The sequence below is a fragment of the Leptopilina boulardi genome, unplaced genomic scaffold (genome assembly GCF_019393585.1).
Source record: "Leptopilina boulardi isolate dan_hultmark-lab unplaced genomic scaffold, ZJU_Lbou_2.1 LbouV2_229, whole genome shotgun sequence".
NCBI lineage: Eukaryota > Metazoa > Arthropoda > Insecta > Hymenoptera > Figitidae > Leptopilina > Leptopilina boulardi.
In genome coordinates, this window is record NW_026137784.1 from 2473467 (window position 1) to 2495216 (window position 21750).

At 26.8% G+C, this 21750-nt stretch overlaps 2 protein-coding genes across 11 annotated transcripts in view; both read right to left on the reverse strand.

Moving 5' to 3' along the window:
* The window catches only part of LOC127280107 (cell adhesion molecule Dscam2), a 159613-nt gene extending 143583 nt beyond the window's left edge, over nucleotides 1-16030 (reverse strand). For 9 of the 10 annotated variants that reach the window (XR_007842785.1, XM_051302913.1, XM_051302915.1 and 6 more), the window contains exon 1: nucleotides 14322-14449. The gene's annotated coding sequence lies outside the window, so the exon portion shown is untranslated. Of the gene's footprint in view, nucleotides 1-14321; nucleotides 14450-15004; nucleotides 15119-15460 lie in introns of those variants that run through there. The other variant, XM_051302914.1, reaches the window with a different exon arrangement.
* Nucleotides 16031-16947: 917 nt separating this feature from the next.
* On the reverse strand, nucleotides 16948-21215 carry LOC127280081 (solute carrier family 12 member 8). Its single transcript, XM_051302861.1, has 11 exons — nucleotides 21100-21215; nucleotides 20425-20684; nucleotides 20166-20346; nucleotides 19825-19970; nucleotides 19506-19737; nucleotides 19216-19417; nucleotides 18896-19130; nucleotides 18469-18786; nucleotides 18200-18358; nucleotides 17938-18116; nucleotides 16948-17854 (listed from the first exon to the last, which is right to left on the reverse strand). Exons 2-11 carry the CDS (start codon nucleotides 20605-20607, stop codon nucleotides 17695-17697), a joined length of 1995 nt encoding a protein of 664 aa, XP_051158818.1. The 5' UTR covers nucleotides 20608-20684; nucleotides 21100-21215; the 3' UTR covers nucleotides 16948-17694.
* Nucleotides 21216-21750: the final 535 nt, after the last annotated feature.

The window sequence follows — 21750 nt, forward strand, 5'->3', positions numbered from 1 at the left end:
TTCAACGATTGTAATTTTTTGTTTTTCTAATATAAAAAATAATGTCGAGAAAAGTGGACCTAATTTTTTTCAATTTTCCAATCATTGAACGAGAAATAAATAAGAAACAAAAAACTGGAGCAAAAAAATTTACTTGATTCAAATTATCAGTTTCCTTTACAGAACAAAAATCTTCACCTGGAACAGCGATAAGTTTCACTGGAACAGTGATATGTTTCACTAAAACAGGGAAAGTTTTCGCTGTTCTAAAGAAATGTATCGCTGTTTCAGATAAATATTTTTTTTTCTAATGAATCAAATTTTTGTTACAAATACAAAAATTATTAGTTTAAATATAATTTAAATACAATTTGATTCATCAAATAAAAATTATTTGATTTGGTGTAAAAAAAATTTATTTGATTTAAATAATCGGTTACTTGATTATTATCAAATAAATATTTACTAGAACCAAATAAATATTTACTTGAACCAAACAAATATTTACTTGAACCAAATAAAAATTTACTTGAACTAAATAATTTTTTTTTTTGAAATGCTATTTGTTTTAAATACAGAAATTATTGGTTCAAATAAAAATTATTTGGTTCAAGTAAATATTTATTTAATAATATATTTATTATTAATATAATATTAATTATTATTAATATTAATTATTTTATTAATTATTTAATAATAGAATCAAATAAATTTTTTTCTAACACATAAAATACTTGACATTCTTACGAAAATGTAACAAAAATGAAATAACTAACTATTTTACACTCGGAATGTAAAAAAAGAAGCTAAATTACCACTGAAAGAGATTTTCTTCTAACAGAGAAATAGAGAAAAAGTAGATTAATAGTCCTTTTTCAAGGGTGTGTCGCACAACAATGGATTCTCACCGAATATCGAGAAACTATCAAAAAAAAAAAAGAAAAAAAAACAACCACCGAATAATTAACTATAAATTAATTTAAAAATCAACCATAGAAAATTTGAAGATAATTATGCATAATTTAAAAAAAAAATTATTCTTTCAATAAATATTTTTCTAAAAATTAACTTTTTTCAAAATTATGCGTATTCATCAAATCTATTGGTGGAAATTCACAATTCATGAAAATAAACCAATTAAATTATATATATAGCTAACGACAAAACCATTGAATCAAGTCATGCAAATACTTTTCAGACTCTAATTTGCCTTTTGTTCCAAATTTTATTTAATATGTGTATTTTAACAGAATTCGAATATTTGTAAAATCGATAAAAAAAAAAAGTCACTGATGAATATAAAAATTCAATTGACAATTACAGAGATAACTTTATCTGCGGATAATTATATATTCATTTTAATGAAGATAATATCTCCGATAAGAAAAAATGCAAATATATTGATCATGTAATTAATTTATTTGCATATTTGGCGATTTTATATTATCAATTGAATTTTTGTTATCATTGCTGCGGGTCTGCGATATGATATCACAACTCATTTTCTAGACTATATATATATATATATATATATATATTTGCAATTAAATGTCATTTGCAACGGTACAGACGAAAACGGTGTGCGGTCGGAGGTTGCTGAAGGGTTCGAGAAAAAGAGATGGAAAAAAGAAGGGGGGAGGGTGGTTGCATTAAATTGCAAAATAGTTTCGCGGTAAATAACGAGCGAAAAGTTTTCCCTCGAGAAGTCCAACGACAGTCACTGTAAAATGTCGAGTGAAGTCGTCGTCGTCGTCGTTGTCGTTATCCACATCCTTTGCGCCCGTCCAGATGCAGATTTTATACTCCAAACTATATATGTAGATAAATTGATTTCAAAAAGTAAAAAATCCGAATAAAACAAACCTCTGATAGAATAAATAGATCGAAGCGAAAAGTAATCAGACTTTATTACCGATTTCTGTTTACATCGCACTCTCTTCAAGTCATCTCATTTAGTAAACTCTATCCTGAATTTGCATTTCTTGTGCTCTGGGCAATGATAATCAAGAGACGAAAAATCGAATGTCTTAATTGAAATTGACAAAAAAAAAAGAAACTTTAATTTGATTTTTGATTACAAGAGAAGATTTTTAAATTTTATAACCAAAAAGCCGAAATCTATGCTGTAATTTTAATTTATGGAAAGTAGATGAAAAAAAATATTGATTCGTTTAAAAAAAAAAAAAACTATCCAATTTAATCCTTTTTCACCGAGAAAGAATTGAAGATGGAAATTCTTTAAAAAATTCCTGACTATCGTATAATTAATTGCTTCAAGGATGAGTATAATAACACGAATTGGTAATTTTGCTTTTGGCGCCTAAGTTTGCGCAAAAAAAAAAAGGAAAAAAAAAGAAAGTATGTAATTACTGCTCTATAATCATTTTAAGACTGCGCTCTATGATCTTCTTTCCACTGTTTTCTCACGAACGAAAAAAAGATGAATTTAATATCTAATGTAAATTTGATCGAGATATATTAAAAAATTTTTGTTTATAACATTCAATAATTGGGCAATTTTATTTAAATAAATATTTACTTATTAAATTCAACGCTTATTATTTTAATCCAATTTTGCTTATTTTAATCCATTTTCCCAGATAGCACGGAAACTTGCAGCAAGCTTGCGGCAACCTTTCCAGAAGCTTGTTGAAATTCCCCTGCAACCTTACGTAGCAAGCTTACAGCAATCTTTCACGCAAGCTTGCCGCAATCATTCTTAGTATGCTTGCAGCAATCTTGTAGCAATCTTTCATGGCAAGATTGCAGCAACCTTTCCTGGAAAGCTTACAGAAAGCTTTCACGGCAAGCTTGCCCTGGGTGGGACAATTCGCTAGCTCAGACAAGCTTGACAAGCTTGCACGGTAAGCTTGCTGCAAGCTTGCTGCAAGTTTCCGTGCTATCTGGGAAAATGGATTAAAATAAGTAAAATTGAATTAAAATAATAAGCGTTGCAGCTTATTTTAATGCCTTTTAATTTTCTGTGTACAAAAATTATTGGTCCAAATACAAAAATTATTGGTCCAAATACAAAAATTATTTGTCCAAATACAATTTAGTTAATTCAAATAAAATTTATCAGTAAATATTTATTTGATAGTAACCGCGATTATTTATAAATCAGATAATTTTTTAATTCTAACCATTGTTGAGAGTTAATGAAGCTTTATTTCTATGATCGATTTTTTTTTTTTTTTTTAAAGAAATGCAACCGTTTAAATAAATCACGCAAGATAACAAAATTTCCGCACCTTATCGTCCTTTTGAAAATAGCGTAGAATAATGTCAATATCAACGATGCGCAGTTGACAGTTATGAAGGGGTTCGTATATACTTTCAACCCTCCATCGAAAAGCTTCACGCTCGTTACCTCCGCAAGCATAAGAAGATAGCAAAGTTATATGGGAGAAAGTAGGTATAGGTTTACGTTGGATGAGGATACAAAAAGATTTTTTTTTCATGATCAATAACTTCGTATATGCAAAAATTCCCAATAAAAAGTAGAATGAAGATAAGAAAACACACAAAAAAAAAAAACTTCCGATTCCCAAACAATCAAAATATCTTTAATGATATAAATAAAAGAATGTTATTGGAATTTTTAAAAAGATATTTCTAATTACTATTATTATTTTTCGAATCGAAAAAAAATTAAAAAGGACGGTAAAAAATCTTCACCTGAAACAGCAAAAAGTTTCACTAGAACAGCGAAAGTTTTCGCTATATTCCAGAGAAATGTATCGCCGTTTAAAGATTTTTTTTCCGTGAAGAATTCTTTTAAACGAAGAGTATAAAAAAAATATCCTAATTACAAATGAACAAAAAATATAAAATGTAATTATATAAAAGAATTACATCAAAAAATACTTTAGACTTTTGTGCAAAAAAAAAAAAAAATTTCCACTAATTATAAGTTTTTACAGTTTCTTTGACAACTTTTCTAACATTATCAACTTAACTTTCTTATAGCGAATTAGTTACAGAAAAAAAAGGTAATTATCTTTTGCCGTATGTTACAAAATTGAAACGAACAAAGATATATATCTTTTTTTTTTTTTTATTGAAATATTGAATTAAAATCGACAGTAGGATTTCCCGAGTCATGATAGAGTAAATTAAAAAAGTTTTTATTGTTGCAGAAGAAGAAGAAGAAAAAGAATCAGAACAGAAATTACAGAGAAAATATCCAGAAAATTTTTTCAAAAATCTAAAATTTAAGTATGAAAAAAAAATTGTTTGATTCAAATACTCGATTACTTGACTATTATCAAATAAATATTTACTTGAACCAAATAAGTATTTATTTGAACCAAATAATTTTTAATTAAGCCAAATAAACTGTATTTGAATTAACAATTTTTTTATTTGAAGCAAATACCATTTAATTGATTCAAATAAAAATTATTTGGTTCAAGTAAATTTTTATATAATCAAGTAATCGATTATTTGAACCAAATTAATTTTTTTTTCATTGTAGCTCAAAGGTTCTTAAATTTTAAAAATCCGAAATTTTTTATAATTTCTCATCAAACTCATATAAAATTTTCTCAGTCAGCGTGAAATTAGAGATCAGTCAAATATATATTAAACGTAATGAAAGTTTGTATAAGCCTGAGCTAAGAAATTAACTGCGAAGGATAAGGATTCAAGGGTTCGTAATAATATTGTGATTTAGGAGGTTAAACGAAAGTCGTGATTTTTCTTCCCTCTACAACGTTTGGCTAGATTCGATCCAATTAAGAAACACCCCCTCGAGCCAATTTTTCTCTCAAGGCAATTGCGTGACTTTCATTTTCGATAAAATTTTCATTTATTCACTAAAAATCTTTATTTCTCTATAACAATTTGCAATTAAGTAAATTAAAAATAACTTCATCTCATTTTAGTTATAAAATACATATATTTGACAAAATAAAAATCAATCGCAATAGCTTTGTTATTTTTTAATCAACTTAAAAGAATATGAATTAATAATTTGAACAGCGTTAGCTTTCACTATAGAATAGGAAAAGTTTTAATTGTTTCAGTTAAACCTTTCACTATTTTAGTGAAACCTTTCGCTGTTACAAAAAAAAGTTGTTTTTTTTTCATGTAAAAACAATTGTCAAAATAATTATTAAAAATTGATTTTTAAATCTACTGAATGAAAATTTATAAATTGAAAATTGTCTTTCAAAGGGATTGGAATAGAACTGAATTAATAAACAATTAGCAAAATATTATCAACTTTATGAATCTCTCTCTCTCTCTGGTTATTTACTTTTTTGGAAATTTCATGTAGCAAAGATCGATTGCTATCAGTTAAAAGCAATGGACTTTCATTCGGCACAACGAATCAGTATCGATCAAAAGTTGATTGGGTGCGCTTGAAGTACACCTATTGCTTTTCAGTCAAGCGGCTGACCAATAACGACACTAACTACTGTGATTTATACATTTCATTTTTCCACTGCTACTATTTCGTTTTCAAAACCGATTCAGCATTCTCTATATAAATTTTCAACTTTTTTTATATCTAAAATTATTAAACAATAACTTTTTTTTGATAATAAAATAATAAATTTTTTTATTATATAAATAAAAAATAATTTATATTATAATTTTTACTATTCATATTTGAAATTATATTGATTCTTTGTTACAAAAAAAAAACATTTAATTTTTTATTTAATTTAATTTAAAAAAATTTTAATGTATTTTACTAAATGTTAATTACTTTATAAATTTATATGAGAGAAATTCATTTAAGTGTATATAAACAGAAACTATTCAAAATGTTATACACCTTTTATGTATAAAAATATAATTTTTTTTTATTTCATTCATTGAAAATTTAATGTAGAAGTGTTTAAATTCAGAAAACTATTATTCATCAACATTTCACTGCTTATGCACTCTGCTAAAACTATTACAACATCAACACACGAAGCCCATTTACCTCTCATTGCAATTCGTTTTAGCGCTTTGTTGTAAAATTCAACCACGAAAATCGTAAAATAGTAATTTACCTTATAATAGCGTTTAGCGCTCGCGTCACTATATTTATTTTTATATATATATATATACGAGAAAGTTTGGCTTTTTATATCTTTTTTTAAGTGGACAAATAATTTTTACCATCTCTAAAATCGAGACTCTATTACACCATTTTTTTTTTGCAAATTTCAATGAAATCTAATTAGAAAAAACTGATATACTCTCTTTTGAATTAGTGAAAATTCGTTCACTAATTCAAATTAGTGAAAATTTCTACTAATTTTTAGTCATTTTTCACTACAATTTTAGTAAAAAAAAAAATATACTTGTGTCTGTAAACCCGTAAACTTGAATAAATAAATAAATATTACTAAATCAAATATACTGAAAAAAATTTATTTAATTTAAATAATCGGTTACTTGACTATTGTCGAATAAATATTTACCTGAACCAAATAAATTTTTTTTCAGTGTAATAATATATTACTAAAAATTAGTGAAAATTTTGACTAATCGCAATTATTTATTATTAAAAATGATAAATAATTTATTAGTTATTTTTTGCTAAAACTTTAGTAAAAAAAAATATTCCTAAATCATATAGTAACATTTTACTAAAAATTAATGAAAATTTTCACTATTTTTTTTTTTTAATTTTAGTTAAAAAAAAATATTACTAAATCAAATAGTAATATTTTACTAAAAATTAGTAAAAATTTAGAGGGAATAGAAAGCGATTTCTTTGTTTTATACACGCATAGAAAAATTTTGCTGTCACAGCAAATTACGTTAGCTAATATAGAGACAGCGAACAAATTTACTGTAGGGTCAAAAAAGTTTGCTGTGACAGTAAATTTTTAAAAATTAAGACTGATATTATTTATCACAGCAAACTTTTTCGTTGTCATAGAAAAAAATTTAGCTGTGGTTACTAATTTTGATAGATCCGATAGCAAAAATCAGTTAACATCTGTAAGCAATTTTTTTTCCGTGTATAAAAATTTATCGTCAGCAAAAAAAAAACCGATTTTTGACTAAATAAAAAGAAAAAATGTGAAAATAAAATTTTTTTTGATTCGTATATAGGAATATTTAGAAGAGCTTTCAAAAGTTCAGAAACATTGACAAAATTATGAAAGAATACTATATATGAAGATAAATTTAAAGAATATGATGATATTCACATTTTTAATTAACTCTCATGATATATATGCATTTAAATTTCCACATGTGATGCAATTTCACACTGCGTCGAAACTCTTTGACACCCTATGGCATACCTGAAGCTCTGAAGTACACATACACGTATACAAAAAAAAGAGTGGGAAAGCCAAGTGTGTTTGAACAGACACGCGACACTTGTTCTCTCTCTCTCTCTCTCTCTTTTTTCTCTCTCTCGTTTGTTCCCTTTATTTCTTTGATTTCCTTGTTCTCCTTTCTTTTCTACTCACTCACATGCATATATACACGAACATCTTTTCCTTTGTATCGCCTTACAATAGGCCACGCATAGACACCCCGAGATTATTCGCTCTCGCGCAATGGAGTGCCGTTCATTCTTAAAATGAACGACATTTTTTTTCAAAAACTCTTGAAATTTACCAAACAACATTTTTTTTTTCTATGAAAAAAATTCCCCATCATCTTTTGTTAAAAAAAAAAAAAATCTTATCTCTCATTTTTTATAAATTTTATTTAAAAAAAAAAAGAATTGCAAAAGTCCAGGTTTTTTTTATCTATAAGTTGGACAATAAAACAAAGATACAAATTCGAAAAAAGAGGAAAGGCGAAAGAAAAATGAGGCATAAAACGGGTGATAGGTAATAGTATACTTGAGGTAGTAAAAAAATAAGAGGGAAAGATAGGTGAACTGTTAAAGTGATAGAGAGCATGATAAAAATAAAATAGGGGGCAATATAAAGACAGAAGTGATTTAGAGTAAGTGTCGAGAAAAAGAAAGTTAGGTTAAGACTGGAAAGTGAGATAATAATGACGAGAAACGAATAGAGAGAGCGAGGGAGCCAAAATAAAAAAAAAAGGAAATAATTCCTCAAACTTCAAATCCCCCCCAAGTTATACAAATCAAGCTTAAGTTTTTCTAGTTACAAACTTACAAAAAAGGTACAAGAAAAAAAAACAGGAATTTTCAAGAAAAATTAAAGATAGAGAAAAATTATTTTCAAATAAATGACAGAAATTCTATTGGAAAAATTAATGTTCCATATTACCCCTATTTTTTCACGCACTAATCTTTTATTATCCCTAATACTATAATTTATACAACAAAATTATCAAAAATGCCCAGATATATAATATTATTTTAGTTCACGAAATATACATTTGGAAAAGTTTATCAGTGCATTCCAAAAGAGAAGACATTTCCCGACAATGATTACCTTGACGTCGCGAGATCGAGCGGAAGAGTGGGAAGAACGGAATTCAATCAGAAATGCAGACGAAGGGAAAGAGAAGGAGTAGCTAGTGGTTCCGTCGAGTGGGTTGTAATACAATTACCAACAATTTGAATCGCATTCCCCGGTTGCAATTGAATTTGCGGTTCAACGAAAATGGTTTGAGACCTTCCACGCGGTGTTATAAACAGATTATGATCACTCTTTTTGAAAACGAACCCAAATCCCCCCCAAAAACCCCTTTCCGAATTATTGAGAAATTCAAAAAATTCTCTCCAAATTTTTATATATACAGAAAAGAAATAAATAATCACAGATTTCATCGAGATGTAGAAAAATTCCCCCTCAAAAAAAGTACAGCAAAACTTTTACAATATTGATCTAGTATAAAATCATATCTTTGTTCCTGGTAAAAGTATAATTTTCCAAACAATCGCTATTCATCTCACAGCTAATCTGTCAGGTATGATATTTCAATGGAAATTCATCTCGACTATTATTCTCTATCAATTGTAATTCGCCATCACATCCCTAACCACCCCCACCCCTCTATACTTTTTGATTAGCGTCATTAGTGCCATTTTGTTCCGTTTTGTCGAAACACATGCTCTTTGAAGCATGCATATAGAGAGGATAATGAAACCAGTTCAATGTTTCTTTCCCTCTTCACGCCCTCGGTTCTCTCTCGATGTGGAATCAATATGGAAAGTCATTGCCTCCGGTAAAAGAAGAGAAAGGATCAGTACAGTGACAGAGAAAGAGAGAGAGAGAAGGCTGAAAAAAAATCACAGGGGAAAATGAAGAAAGGAAAAAAAAGCGGATAAAGAGAGACAGAAAAGAAATATATAGAGAGAAAGAAGAGGATGTATAAAATGCACCGATGGACGATTTTACGCTTCGAATGGAGACGCCAAATCCCTCGTATCCTGTATATACCTAGTCCGATACCAGGGGAAACAACGACCCAACGAAACCACCCCCCCCCCTTTTCATCCTTTTCCAACTCTTTAGGAAAACTCACGGGAAACGAACTGCACTAGCCGACGAACATTTTTAACTTGACGTTCGTTTTTCTCTCAATGTACCTTCAATACATTATCCTGATTCACGCCGAAACCCTCTTCTTTCGAAACGATTTTTTTTTTTTTCAAAACTTGAGTGAACGCACGTCGAGGGACACTTTGGTATTTATAGTAGCAAATATTCCAAGTCTAAATCAAAATTTATTTTACAACAAAATCCAAATCCCAAAGTAAATACATATCACTGTAAACTTGATGGTATCATTTTGGAATGCAACGTTTTGATTCGATATAAGGTATCAAATTGATCCAAATATCAAGAAATGATCCAGAATATGGGATCATTTGATACCACTAACCTTTATTTATGTTTATCACATAAGATTTAAGTTAAGTTCACAATCACAACACTTGAAAATTTTTAATTATTTTTGTGGTTCAAATAATTATCAATAATTTATTTATTATAAATGAACAAAATTTAAGTAATGCACGCTTGATAAATATTTCTAATGCGTTGTCAATTAATGCAATTAATAATTTCCTATTACACAATATCATAATCGACATATATGACATTTGTAAACAAACGGAAAACAAGAGTCCAAAATATGTTCGTCCAAAGCAGAGTTGGGTAGGATTGAAATTCAAAATTAAAAATGATTCAATAGCATATTTTTCTCATCTGCGGAAATCAATTATTATCACTAAACAGAATCGTTAAAATTAGACTGACTATTTCAACCAACTTCAATTAAGAATTAAGTGCAATAAAATTAATGTAATGTGCTTTCATCATGATAAAAATAAAGATCTTTTTGGAGATGTCTCTTAACACTTTCAAGAGCGTTATTAAAGATTATATCATTGCTCGACGTTAAGAATCTATAATAGAATGTAATCGTAATTAGATCATTTTTCTTTCTTCCTTTATTCGTACAATCGATGAAATATTTTATTTTTGTTTATAAATAAATCTCTAATTTTGTATTCATAATATAATTAATGGTGGCCCTTTAATGGTGGTTTGACTGTGGGCTCAATATTTTGTTACAGATAAAAAAAAAATTAAATCCCTAACCAATCATAAGCGGTTAAATTAATCGGTTAGGGATTTAATCACTAATTAACAATTTTAATCGAAGTTGGTGAAATGAATACTAGAAACGATAGGTTACCTTAATTTAAGGACAGCTCAAACAATTCCCAACCATAACAACTATTATTAAGCGTATTTCTTTTCCTGTATAAAATCAAAATCCTAGAATACATTGCATCATAAAAAGAATGCTTTACAAGTATACTAAAATCATTTCTTCAATGTAGTGATATAAAATTTCTCTCCTTTTACCTTACTGATATATTTAGAGCATCAGAAAACAAGAATTGATATAGCCCAAACCATATATGAATTTTCTTTCTGTATAGAAGAAATATCTACCATTTCTACTTCTACTATTACCATCAAGAAAAATGACCAGAGTGGATAAAAGCTTCGGTGTGAGTTGCAAAAAAAAGAGGAAAGAGGGACACTGGATTGGCAGAAGAAGAAGGGAGTTGCCTTTAAGTTCGCCTTTACGACGTCGACGACGAAGGCGAAGCTTTGAAAGGAGAAGCCCCGTCTACGAAAGCCGGTGACATTTTCCCCGGGAAATCTAATTTCCCGGTCTCAAGTGTGACGGCAGGGCAAAATGTAGGGAAGGGGACAACCAAGGGATGTAAAAAAAAAAAAAAGAAGAGAGAGAAAGAGAGTCGAAGGCGTTTCCCAGTGGTGCGACGGGTTTGATGGTGTAAATATTTAAGCAGCAAATCCTGTCATGGGTCCTGCATCTGTACACCATCATCAAGAGAAAATAAGAATAAAAAAAACATCAGGATTCACCTTTCTCATGTCATTCTACATTAATATCCATTTAAAAAAAAAATTGTCCTGTTTTTACTATTTTTAATTCCTAAAATTTTGAAGCTTTTTTATTCTTTTAAACTAACAAAAATAATTCAAAAGGGAATTTTTTAATAAATGAGAAGAATTTTTCAAAGTCAACAATTGACAGACCAAAATTCTACTTGCACTCTGCTTGAGACACACATATCAACAAAAGAAATCTTCAAGTGAATATATATATATATATACGTTCGCAAAAGAATACGGTCCATTTTGTGCGCGCCTGCAACTCTCTCTCTCTATATATAGTGAAACTGCAGCCACGATAAAAGCACCGTAAAAGGAATCCTCGCCCCAGGCGCCGCGTCTCCAACGCGTTAATTGTAATGGTACCTATTAATTACGATAATGGACCCTCTGTATACTCTTTCGACCCTTTGCGTCGTCTACTCTCGTTTCCACTCGACTTTTCAACTTCTTCGCGGTGTCAATTAGCATATACTTTAAATAATAAAAAAAAAAAAGAATTTCCAATAAATTCTTCAATTATCAAAAAAAAAAAAATTGATCCGCAAAATGTCACAATAGGAAATTTTTATGTTGGTAAAGAACCTTATTGAAACAACGTAAATGTAATTGTCTCTTTTATATCTATATATATATATGAAGAATCTCAATCAAATAGAAAAATCAACAAAGAAGAGAAAAAGAGAGGCTTCATTATATTCTCAAGAGTAGAGCAAATATTATTTCTCTTAAAATTTTTATCTTGTAACTCAATTAATATCATCATGTTTAATTATCGTTATCTATAAGGATTGTCAATTCTTGAAAAATATTTCATTATTCTACACTCTGCGATCATATTATTTCTCTTATTCTAATTATTTGGTTAAGACAATTTTTAAAATTGAAATGAATATATTCTGTTTTGAAATTAAATACAAATTTAATGTTTAGTGATATATTGATTTTAATACAAAAAAAAAGAATTGGTATTTATTTAAATAGAAAAATTACACAGAAAAAATAATTTTTAATTCAAATAATCGATTCACTATTATCAAATAAATATTTACTTGAACTAAATAATTGAATTAAATAAAATTTTTGAACCAAGGTAATTTCTGTATTTGAAATAAATACTATTTACAATAATACTGAAATAATTATTTAATACAAATAAATATTTATCTGAATCAAATAATAATTATTCAATACAAATAAATATTTATCTGAATCAAATAATAATTATTTAATACAAATAAAAAATTTATTTGAATCAAATAATAATTATTTAATACGAATAAATATTTTTCTGAATCAAATAATAATTATTTAATACGAAGAAATATTTATCTGTATCAGATAATAATTATTTAATACAAATAAATATTTATTTGATAAATAGTAACCGATTAAGATTTGAATCAAATAAATTTTTTTTTTACTCTATACGTATATATATATATATGCAAGAAAGAAGCCCATTAGCGGTTACGCGAAAGTGAGTTGGTTCGTTCATTCATGAAATACTACACCACTACTATAAAGCAACCCCCATCGTTTTGCCACACCGCCTATATCGCCTTCTACGCGATACTACTTATACACTATATACTCAAAGTCGTTTGTCGTCTCACTATTACTCTCACACACCTACAATTTTCGCGCCAACATCTCTTTAGAATAAAATCAAATATCGCACTTTGTACTTTCTTAAGTACAACTCGATAAACTTTAAGAAAACTTTCAACTATCAACTTTCTTAACTGTCCTCTATGTAAAAAAAAAAGAAACTGCCGCACAAGATTTTACTGCATTTTTTTTTATGTACAAGTTTAAAATGACTTCTAATTAACTTTTTTTTCGAATTGTTTCTTAATGATGTAAAACGTAAATTATGTTAATTTTTTTTCTCTATGTATTTATTATAAAAATAATTTAAAAAATTATAAATAAGACGCAAGTAAATTCGCATTACTCGTTTATTACATTTATAGAATCGGTTCAAAATTATCAGTTACTTGAAAAGATTTCCCTCTTTATCAGAGTCATTGACTGTATAATTACCATTATATTTAATATACTAAAACCACATTTTTACTACCTTTTATAATTAAAAAATTTTTTTTTTTTTTAATTAAATTAAAATCCCTTTAAAATATGAAAAAATAAATTTCTTTTTTTTTTTAATCAAACCATGTATTATACCGCGCATTTTTTTTTTAAATTAAAAACTAAATTGCTTTGTTCAAAAAATTTTTATTTTTAGTAAACGAGGAAACCTTTTATTATTAACCGATAAAAACAAAATTTCAACCATCAAAAATAAATTTTATAAGCTTCAATAAACAAAATATATTTCATACATAAAATGAATATAATAAGCTTTAAAATAATTCCCTATTCATTAAAATAATATAATAAAAATTTAATAGAGTCAATATTTTTCTAATATGCTTTTCTATTCTCGTTTTTATAGTCAGCTAAAAAAAAAATTCTCCGACGAAGAATAATTAAATAAATTATAGGATTTAAAATTAAAAAAAGAATAATAAACAATATTCCATAATAATCGATTTAATTTTAAGAATTATATTAAGAAAAAAAAAGAACTATTCGTATATAAGATTTATCCTCACGTGTAGCGAACCGGCAAAAACTATCTGCACGTGCGTAAAATTCTTCGCAGAAGTGGAATTTATCTCAAAAGTAAATAAAACTACCTTTAATATTCACAAAAGCACTTCAGGAATTTTCAGATTAGAATCTCAATAATATTTTCTCAGTCAAGTTCGATAAGGCATTTCAAAAAAAATAAATTCTATTTCAAAATTAAAAACTAAAACCTTAAATCATATTTTCGCAAAAAAAACTAAACCTAGTATTTATCTATAAATATTTATTTATTAAAAAAATTTCTTTAATAGGAAAAAAATATATTCCTTGTATTTTTTTTGGGGGGGGATTTGCAGAAAAAAAAATTCAATTTTCAAAGGGCAAAGAAGAGGAAAAAAAAAACATATATGAAAATTTGGGGCTCACCGCAGCTGGCGGAAGTTGAAAAGAAGTGAATAAAATTGGCAGATTTTTGGCAGAGTTCTTATCAAGATTATACAAGGCGCAGCCTCCGAGAACCGCTCCGAACATATACACACGTCGGTGGTTGGTCGCGCACTGAAGTTTGAACGCGAATCCGACAGATCCGAACAAACCCACCCCCCAACGGCAGACACACATACACATAAACACCCTGTGTGTACCCCTTTCGACCTAACATTCAACCCCTCAATTCTTGATTAAACGAAAATAATCTCTAAATTCGATTAGCTTTAGTAAATTTCACCTCTTAAAGAGAGAATTATTTATATTTATATATATTTACTCACAATTCATACAAGAAAATTAACTTGAAACTTTCAAAAATTATTTTCGATATACTAAAGTCGAACACTGATAAAGATATTAAAAAATATTTATGAAAAATTAACCAGAAAAAAAAGAGGAAGTAAATTCCCAACGAAAATTTATTTTTCTAAAATATTTTTCAAATTTAGATTTTTTTTTTTAATTTTATAATAAACGATTTAGTTGAATTTAATCACGGATTAATTTTTAAAAAAGGATGTTTCGAAAACATCAATTTTTTTTAAACAAAACAAATATTTCAATATGAACAATAAAATATAAAATATCACTAAAATTTTATAGTAGAAAAATAAACTCACTCTAATTCCCATAAATACCAAAATATAAATGATCCAAGATTGATTAATTTCCATGTTTCTAAATTAGGAAGTCCTTTGAGATTGCAAAAATATTCCAAATTCTTCTTAGATAACCTAGAAAATTTAAAAAAATTAGAATCACTAATTCTATTCTGAAAAAAAAATTCATATTAATTATTTTTAATTTCATTGAAATAATTACATTAGCTAATTTAAGAGAAAAATCAAAATAGAAATAAAATTTAAATAGAAATCATACTGAAATTGATAATATACACATAATACATATTATATTTTTAATTATTAATTTCACAAATAGACCTCAACAATATTATTTATTCAAACTCGTATTTATTCGAAACATTAATATTACTAATTATTAGTAATAAATCATTAGGAAATTATAGCTATAATATGTATATATATATATAATAAATAAAAATTACAAATGCTTACCTAAATTGGTGAAATTCTGAATAGAACAATGCACTTTAAACAGGTTCGATAACAATGTAAAATTATTAATAATTCACTGACTCTAATTAAATTGGGATAGAAAATTTACTAATTTACACACAAGTTATTAAAATTTTACAAAAAAAAACAAGGGAGGACAAATAAATACTTTATAAAAATTTTCCAGTCGAGCTTTCAAGGCGACGATCGGAGCAGATTTAATTCACAAACTATGCCTACTTTTTTTTAAGACTTATTAATTTAATAAAAATATGTACAAAACCAATATTTATAGAAATTTGGCAATATTATTACTATTATAACCTTAAACCGAAAGTTAGTTAACTAAATATTGCAATTTATTCAACACCTTCATAGGTCACACGAAATTTTTAGGTTAGGTTTGCACAATAAAATTTTGTCAATTATTTTTTCAACCAAAACTTGCTAATAATACTAAATTTACTTAAATTTATCAATAAATCAAAGAAATGGAAAGAAAAAGAACGAATTAGTCGTCAAAATAATGATGTTTTTGACAAATTTTTCTTTTGACGCCAATACCCGATGCTTTCAACTAACGCGACACGAGTCTAATGCTGACAATAGTTAAATTATCTACTCTAATTTGTAAAAACTTCACGAATTTTATAAAATAATCACTATTTTAGAGTAAAAATGATGTAAAATCAACACCGAAAGCGGATTCCGTCCGATGTTCGCCCGCTCAACAGGAAGAAACTTACGCAAATCACGTGATCATGAATGCCGCGAACGAAAAACCAAGATGGCGTCGAATACATGAAAATTTTTACAAATTGCCTAACCTACGATTAAATTTTAATTTTACTACAAAAATTAGTATTTTTACTAATATTTTATATACCATACTTCACGATTAATAGAAAAATTTACTTGATTCTACAAAAAAATAGACGGATGCAAGAGAAAAAAGTTTGGTTATCATGCGACGCGATGTCTCATGGCGAAATTCTTTTTTTACTCAAATATACTTAATTTTTTATGCAATTCTCACGTATTTTATATTAAAAATAACTAAAAACAACTCTAATTTATGAAAATTGTATAATAATTAATCTTTTTAAACAAAAAATATAATAAATTTACCACCTAAAAGGAACGCGATGTGCTCAGCCTGTCCGCTCAACCGGAAATGAAGTGAACTTTATGAACAAAACACGTGATACCAAATGCAGCGTTCTCATTGGTTGTTCTAAAAGAGCGGCAAATATTTACAAATTCAAACAACAGTACAACTTTCAAAGTGTATTGAACAAAATTAAATAAAGGTTAATTAATTAAATTTAATGAATAATTAAATAAATAAAATATTTATATAGAAATTGGTAATTAAACTAAAAATAACAGTATTATTATTATTTTTTTTATATTAAAATAATTATTTAAAAATTGAAATAAAATTTTTTAATAATTACAATAAAATATTATGAATAATTAAAGTAAACTTTATTTAAAGTGTTTTTCACAGTTTATTCATATTGGTTATGACATTTATAAAAACCTAAAAAGCTACATGTATATAAATATATAAATTATTTATGTACAGAGTATCTGAAGTGACGAACGAAAATCAAGAGTTTATTATTATAACTCTGTTCGTCAGCAGTCTGTAGAATTTGTTTTTTTTCCATTAAAAATCTTACAAAACTTAATCTCACAAATTTCTTCTTTGATATAATCAAAGAATGTGTCAGTCCAAGTATATCTTGTAGAATGTGCTTTAAAATTTTCAATAAAATAATATATAGCTGCTATAAAATTCACAACGTGCAGTTAACATTAATTCTCACATTAAAAGTCATTTCAAAAAAAAAATAAAAAATAAATAAGTAAATGTCTGGAATGTCTTATAAATAATAAATCATTCCAATTTCAAGTACTAGAGCAACGCCGAATTTATATTTAAACAATTTTTTTTTAAATTTATTAAAAAAAACAATAAAAAATGAAAAATATTAATTTCAAAATTGATATCCTCTGTTAGAGAAAGCAAATTAATATTAACAATAGACGTAAACGTCTATTAAATTGTGCGGAAACTATGACATTAATTATAATTTAATTAATTAATAAAATTAAAATACTTTACGAGAAAGCAAAATCAAATTAAATTTTAAATCGTTACCGATTTAATTATTGCCATTTTTTTAAATGAAGCATTAATTATTCTTTTTTTTTTTTGGTTTTGTTTCTTAATCAACGTGAACATATTGTCCAGTGACTGTTGAAGTTTGATGATATCTCCTTCTTTCGGAGAAATCTTCATTTTCTTCATTTAATTGTGCAGAAGATGTTTCTACACCAGGTGGAACTGGTGTCACAACTATTTGTTCATAGTCGTAAACTTTTCTTCTGAAAAAAAAAAAATTAAATATTTTAATATCACAGAAAACTGAATTTTGTATATTAAAATTAAGTTTTAATATTTTTCTCACCCCATTAATTTAAGAATTGAATTTTTAAGCCATTTAAAGAGTTTAAATTCAGCAGAAACACCAGGTTTCACAGCAGGATTTGCGTGGCCAATATAACTCCAAACAAGGAAAACAACAATAATATTTGCTGTAGCGTACACCCAATTGACGAGGAACATTATTAAAAGCTTTACAAGCGCCTGTAGAGAAAAAAAGTGGAAAAATTTATCATTTTTTTTTAACTAATTTATTTATTTTTAAAAAATTCTTATAAATAACTTACACCGAGGAGAGAGAACCATCGATTGCAAAAGGGACTGTACCAATTCCCTAATTTGTTATGAATATGAACTCTTCTTGCAATTGAGTCAGCTACACTGCTATTTTCATCTAAACTTGGTGATGAATCGATATTCACATTGTCGGAGAAATTAGGATTTGACTGAAAAAAATGTAATTAATTTTTTTTACTTACTTTTTTTATTTATTTTTTATTAGGGTAAATTATTTTTATACTATAAAACAAATATTTACAGAACATGAAAAACTTACTGCAATGTTTTTATGTCGAATTCTTTCAGGAAATAAAGTATCTAAATCGTTTTCAGTTTCTATACCATCGTTTCTCTCGGCAGCACCATAATTTCTATCAAAAGTTGGTGTTTGTGAAGAAAATCTCTGTTCCCTTGAATGTCGTAAATCAAATGTTTGAGCTAAGGCAAAATAAGCATAATCCATACAAGCATAGGTCAACAAAAATGGCATTGTTACAATTGGAGCGAGTGTATTAATTTGTCCCTTAATGATAAAAGCCAATGTGATAACAGCCACCACCAACATTGCATAGATTGGCACTTTATTCGGTCCTTTCTATAAAAAAAATGTTTCTTTTGAAATTTCGATAAAAAGAATTTTATAATAAAAATTTTACTAGTATAGAAAAAGTGCAATATAAAGAATTTAGAAAGAAAATACTCACGCCTCTTTGTAAACAACTAATTCCAGGAATAACATTTTGTCCAGCGATTGATTGCAATACTCTTGGAGTACCATACATTGCTCCTAAACAGCTGCTAAATGAAGAGACATAAAGTCCCGCAAGAAGTAAAACAGAAAAAGCCGATACTGTCGAAGCTATCATAAAATTATTTTTCAAAACCTCCCTCGTGCAAGTTGATGCAAGAAAAAGGGAAAAAATCAAATACAGGAACGTTCTGTAAAAAAAAAAATATAAAATATAACTATTTTTCTATTTTAATTTTCTAATTTAATTAATATTTTTTTTTTAGTTTTAAATACCCTGTTCCTAGAGCTGCCAATGTTCCATTTGGTATATTAGTCGACGGTTGTCGTAAATCGCCACTCATATTAATTCCCGCTAAAACTCCAGTAACTGTTGGAAAAAATACTCCAAACGTCGTAAACCATCCATTATCTTTATCATAAGAGGGAAAAGTATTATTTCTCAAATTTCCCGACAGCCAACCCTCAAAACCAGATTCTAATTGAAAAAAAGTTCAATAATTTAAATTTTAATAAAACTATAAAACATTAAAAAATAAATTAATTTAATTAAATATTTTATGTACCAGGATTTTCGTGAGTAAATGAGCCAACCATAAAATCGGCGCCAGCCAAAAGAAGAATAAGCAATAGAATAAATTGTAGTTTCACGACCCACTTTACTCCAGCGACATTTATCACTGAAAGTAAAATGACTGCAGCACACGCGAAACCTTGTTCCGCCCATGGTGTTTGAAGACCAACAAGTCCGGCCATTGATTCACCAAAACCCAAAACATTTAAAGCGCAACCAACGGCCTAAAAATTTCACAGAAATTTAAAAAAAAACATAAAAAAGAAATATGAAAAAATTGATACCAAAAATTGTTTTTAAACAAATTTTACCTGTCCAAAGCAATACAATAATCCAATAGATCCACCAAATCTTGATCCAAGAACATGTGACAATAAAAAATAAACTCCACCACTTTCAACTCGACATCTTTCGCAAATTCCCACTGCTGATAAAACTGTCACCAAAGCGACACAAACTAAAATAAATTTACAAAAATTAATAACTAATTTAAAGAGAATATAATTTATAAAATAAATAAATTTATATAAAAATAAAATATTACGTTAATAATTAAAAGAAGAGAATATAATTTATAAAATAAATTTATATAAAAATAAAATATTATGTTAATAATTAAATTAATAATTGATAATTTAAAGTTAATAATTGCCTGTTGCTAAAATAATTAAAACTGCATGTAAAGCTCCTGCTTCACCCACAATCCATCCTGATCGCAAAAAAACAATTACGCCAAAAATATTAATTAAACATGAAGTAAAAACTCCATCCCATGTGCCAAATAAAACTGGTTGAGATATAAAAAAATTTGACTTCCACCATGGATCAGCATTCTGTGAATAAAATTAAAATTAATACCACAAATTTTAATTAATAAAAATAAAATATTAAAAATAAGAAAAATTACATACATATTCCTGAGCAAAAAGTTCATTTGTCCCTGTTTGATACATTTCAGGACCAAATTCATCATAACTTCTATTTTGTGATTGTTCACTATGATTTTCCGAATGTAAACCATATCTTGACCAATCGACTTGATTACTATTATTAGAATTACTGAAAACTACATTTGTATCTTCTCTCGAACGCATCTTGAATTTTTTTCTTTTTTAATAATCGTTATAAAAATGAAATTTAAATCTTCAAAAGCATCCTTGATTTTGTGAAGCTGTAAATAAATTTGTCATATTAGAAAAATACTCACACTATTGAAACTATTTTAATTAAAAAAATCCGTAGATTATTATTTTAAATTGTAGCTTTATAAAAGTAGTAAACATATACACAAACATTGTTTTTTAAACAATTAATTGTAATAAAAAAAAGTTCATTAAAAGCTCTAATAGATGATTAATTAGTTTAATAATAAAATTAGAAAACATATTGAAATTATAAAACTATTTTAACAGATTGTAAGAAAACAATTCTTATAAAAATTCTAAATATTCACTTATAGGTTAGAAATTGATAAACTAATTTTATTTTTCTTTCTAATTAACAAAAAAATTGAATAATTTATTAATTCATTGAATTGCAAATTTTTTGATTTTATTCTATTTCACCAAAGATAGTAGGCTACGAACCATAAATAACTTTATCACAATGTAAACATTATCTAGCCAATTTAAATGTCAAAAATTACTGAAGGCGGCCATTTTTAAAAACGTCATCTAGATCACAGTGCCGTCACTACTAAAGTCAAAACCCTATTCAAAAAATCTTTTATTCTGAAGATAAATTTTTTATTTGTAAATTAAAAATTAATTGTCCAAAAAACTATTTATCAACCAATTAAAATGAAGCAAGCTTTCTTTTTAAATTCTTAACGAGAATTACGGTGAAGACGCCATTGTTGTTTATTATTCTCGTGTGTAAACATTATCATTTTTTCTAAAAATATAAGAAGTTTAAATTATAATTAGTAAAAAAAAAGGTAATCTATTCTATAATTTTTATTCTATCTGCTCAATAATAAAATTTCGAAAAATACTTTTTTTTCTCCTTGCTAATATTCGGATGCAAGTCACAATTTGAACTTATAATTTTCCAAAATATGTATTGGTAAGTTTTTCGATAACAATAATACTATTTTTTGTTTTGTTTTTTATTGTTTTATTAATTATTATCAAATAAATTGATTTTTAATGTTTTGATTGTTTTTAAATATGAAAATCAATATTTTCATTGTAAACATTGTCTAGAGAGGTTAAGTTTACATATATGGGAATTGTTAT

Coding starts and splice junctions, on each gene's coding strand:
- LOC127280081 (XM_051302861.1), bottom strand. CDS start 20,607: ATGCGTTCGAGAGAAGATACAAATGTAGTTTTCAGTAATTCTAATAAT. Junction 19,131..19,215: donor TTGGCAGCTCTAGGAACAGG/GTATTTAAAACT, acceptor TTTTTTTTACAG/AACGTTCCTGTATTTGATTT. Junction 18,117..18,199: donor GATGGTTCTCTCTCCTCGGT/GTAAGTTATTTA, acceptor TTTTCTCTACAG/GCGCTTGTAAAGCTTTTAAT.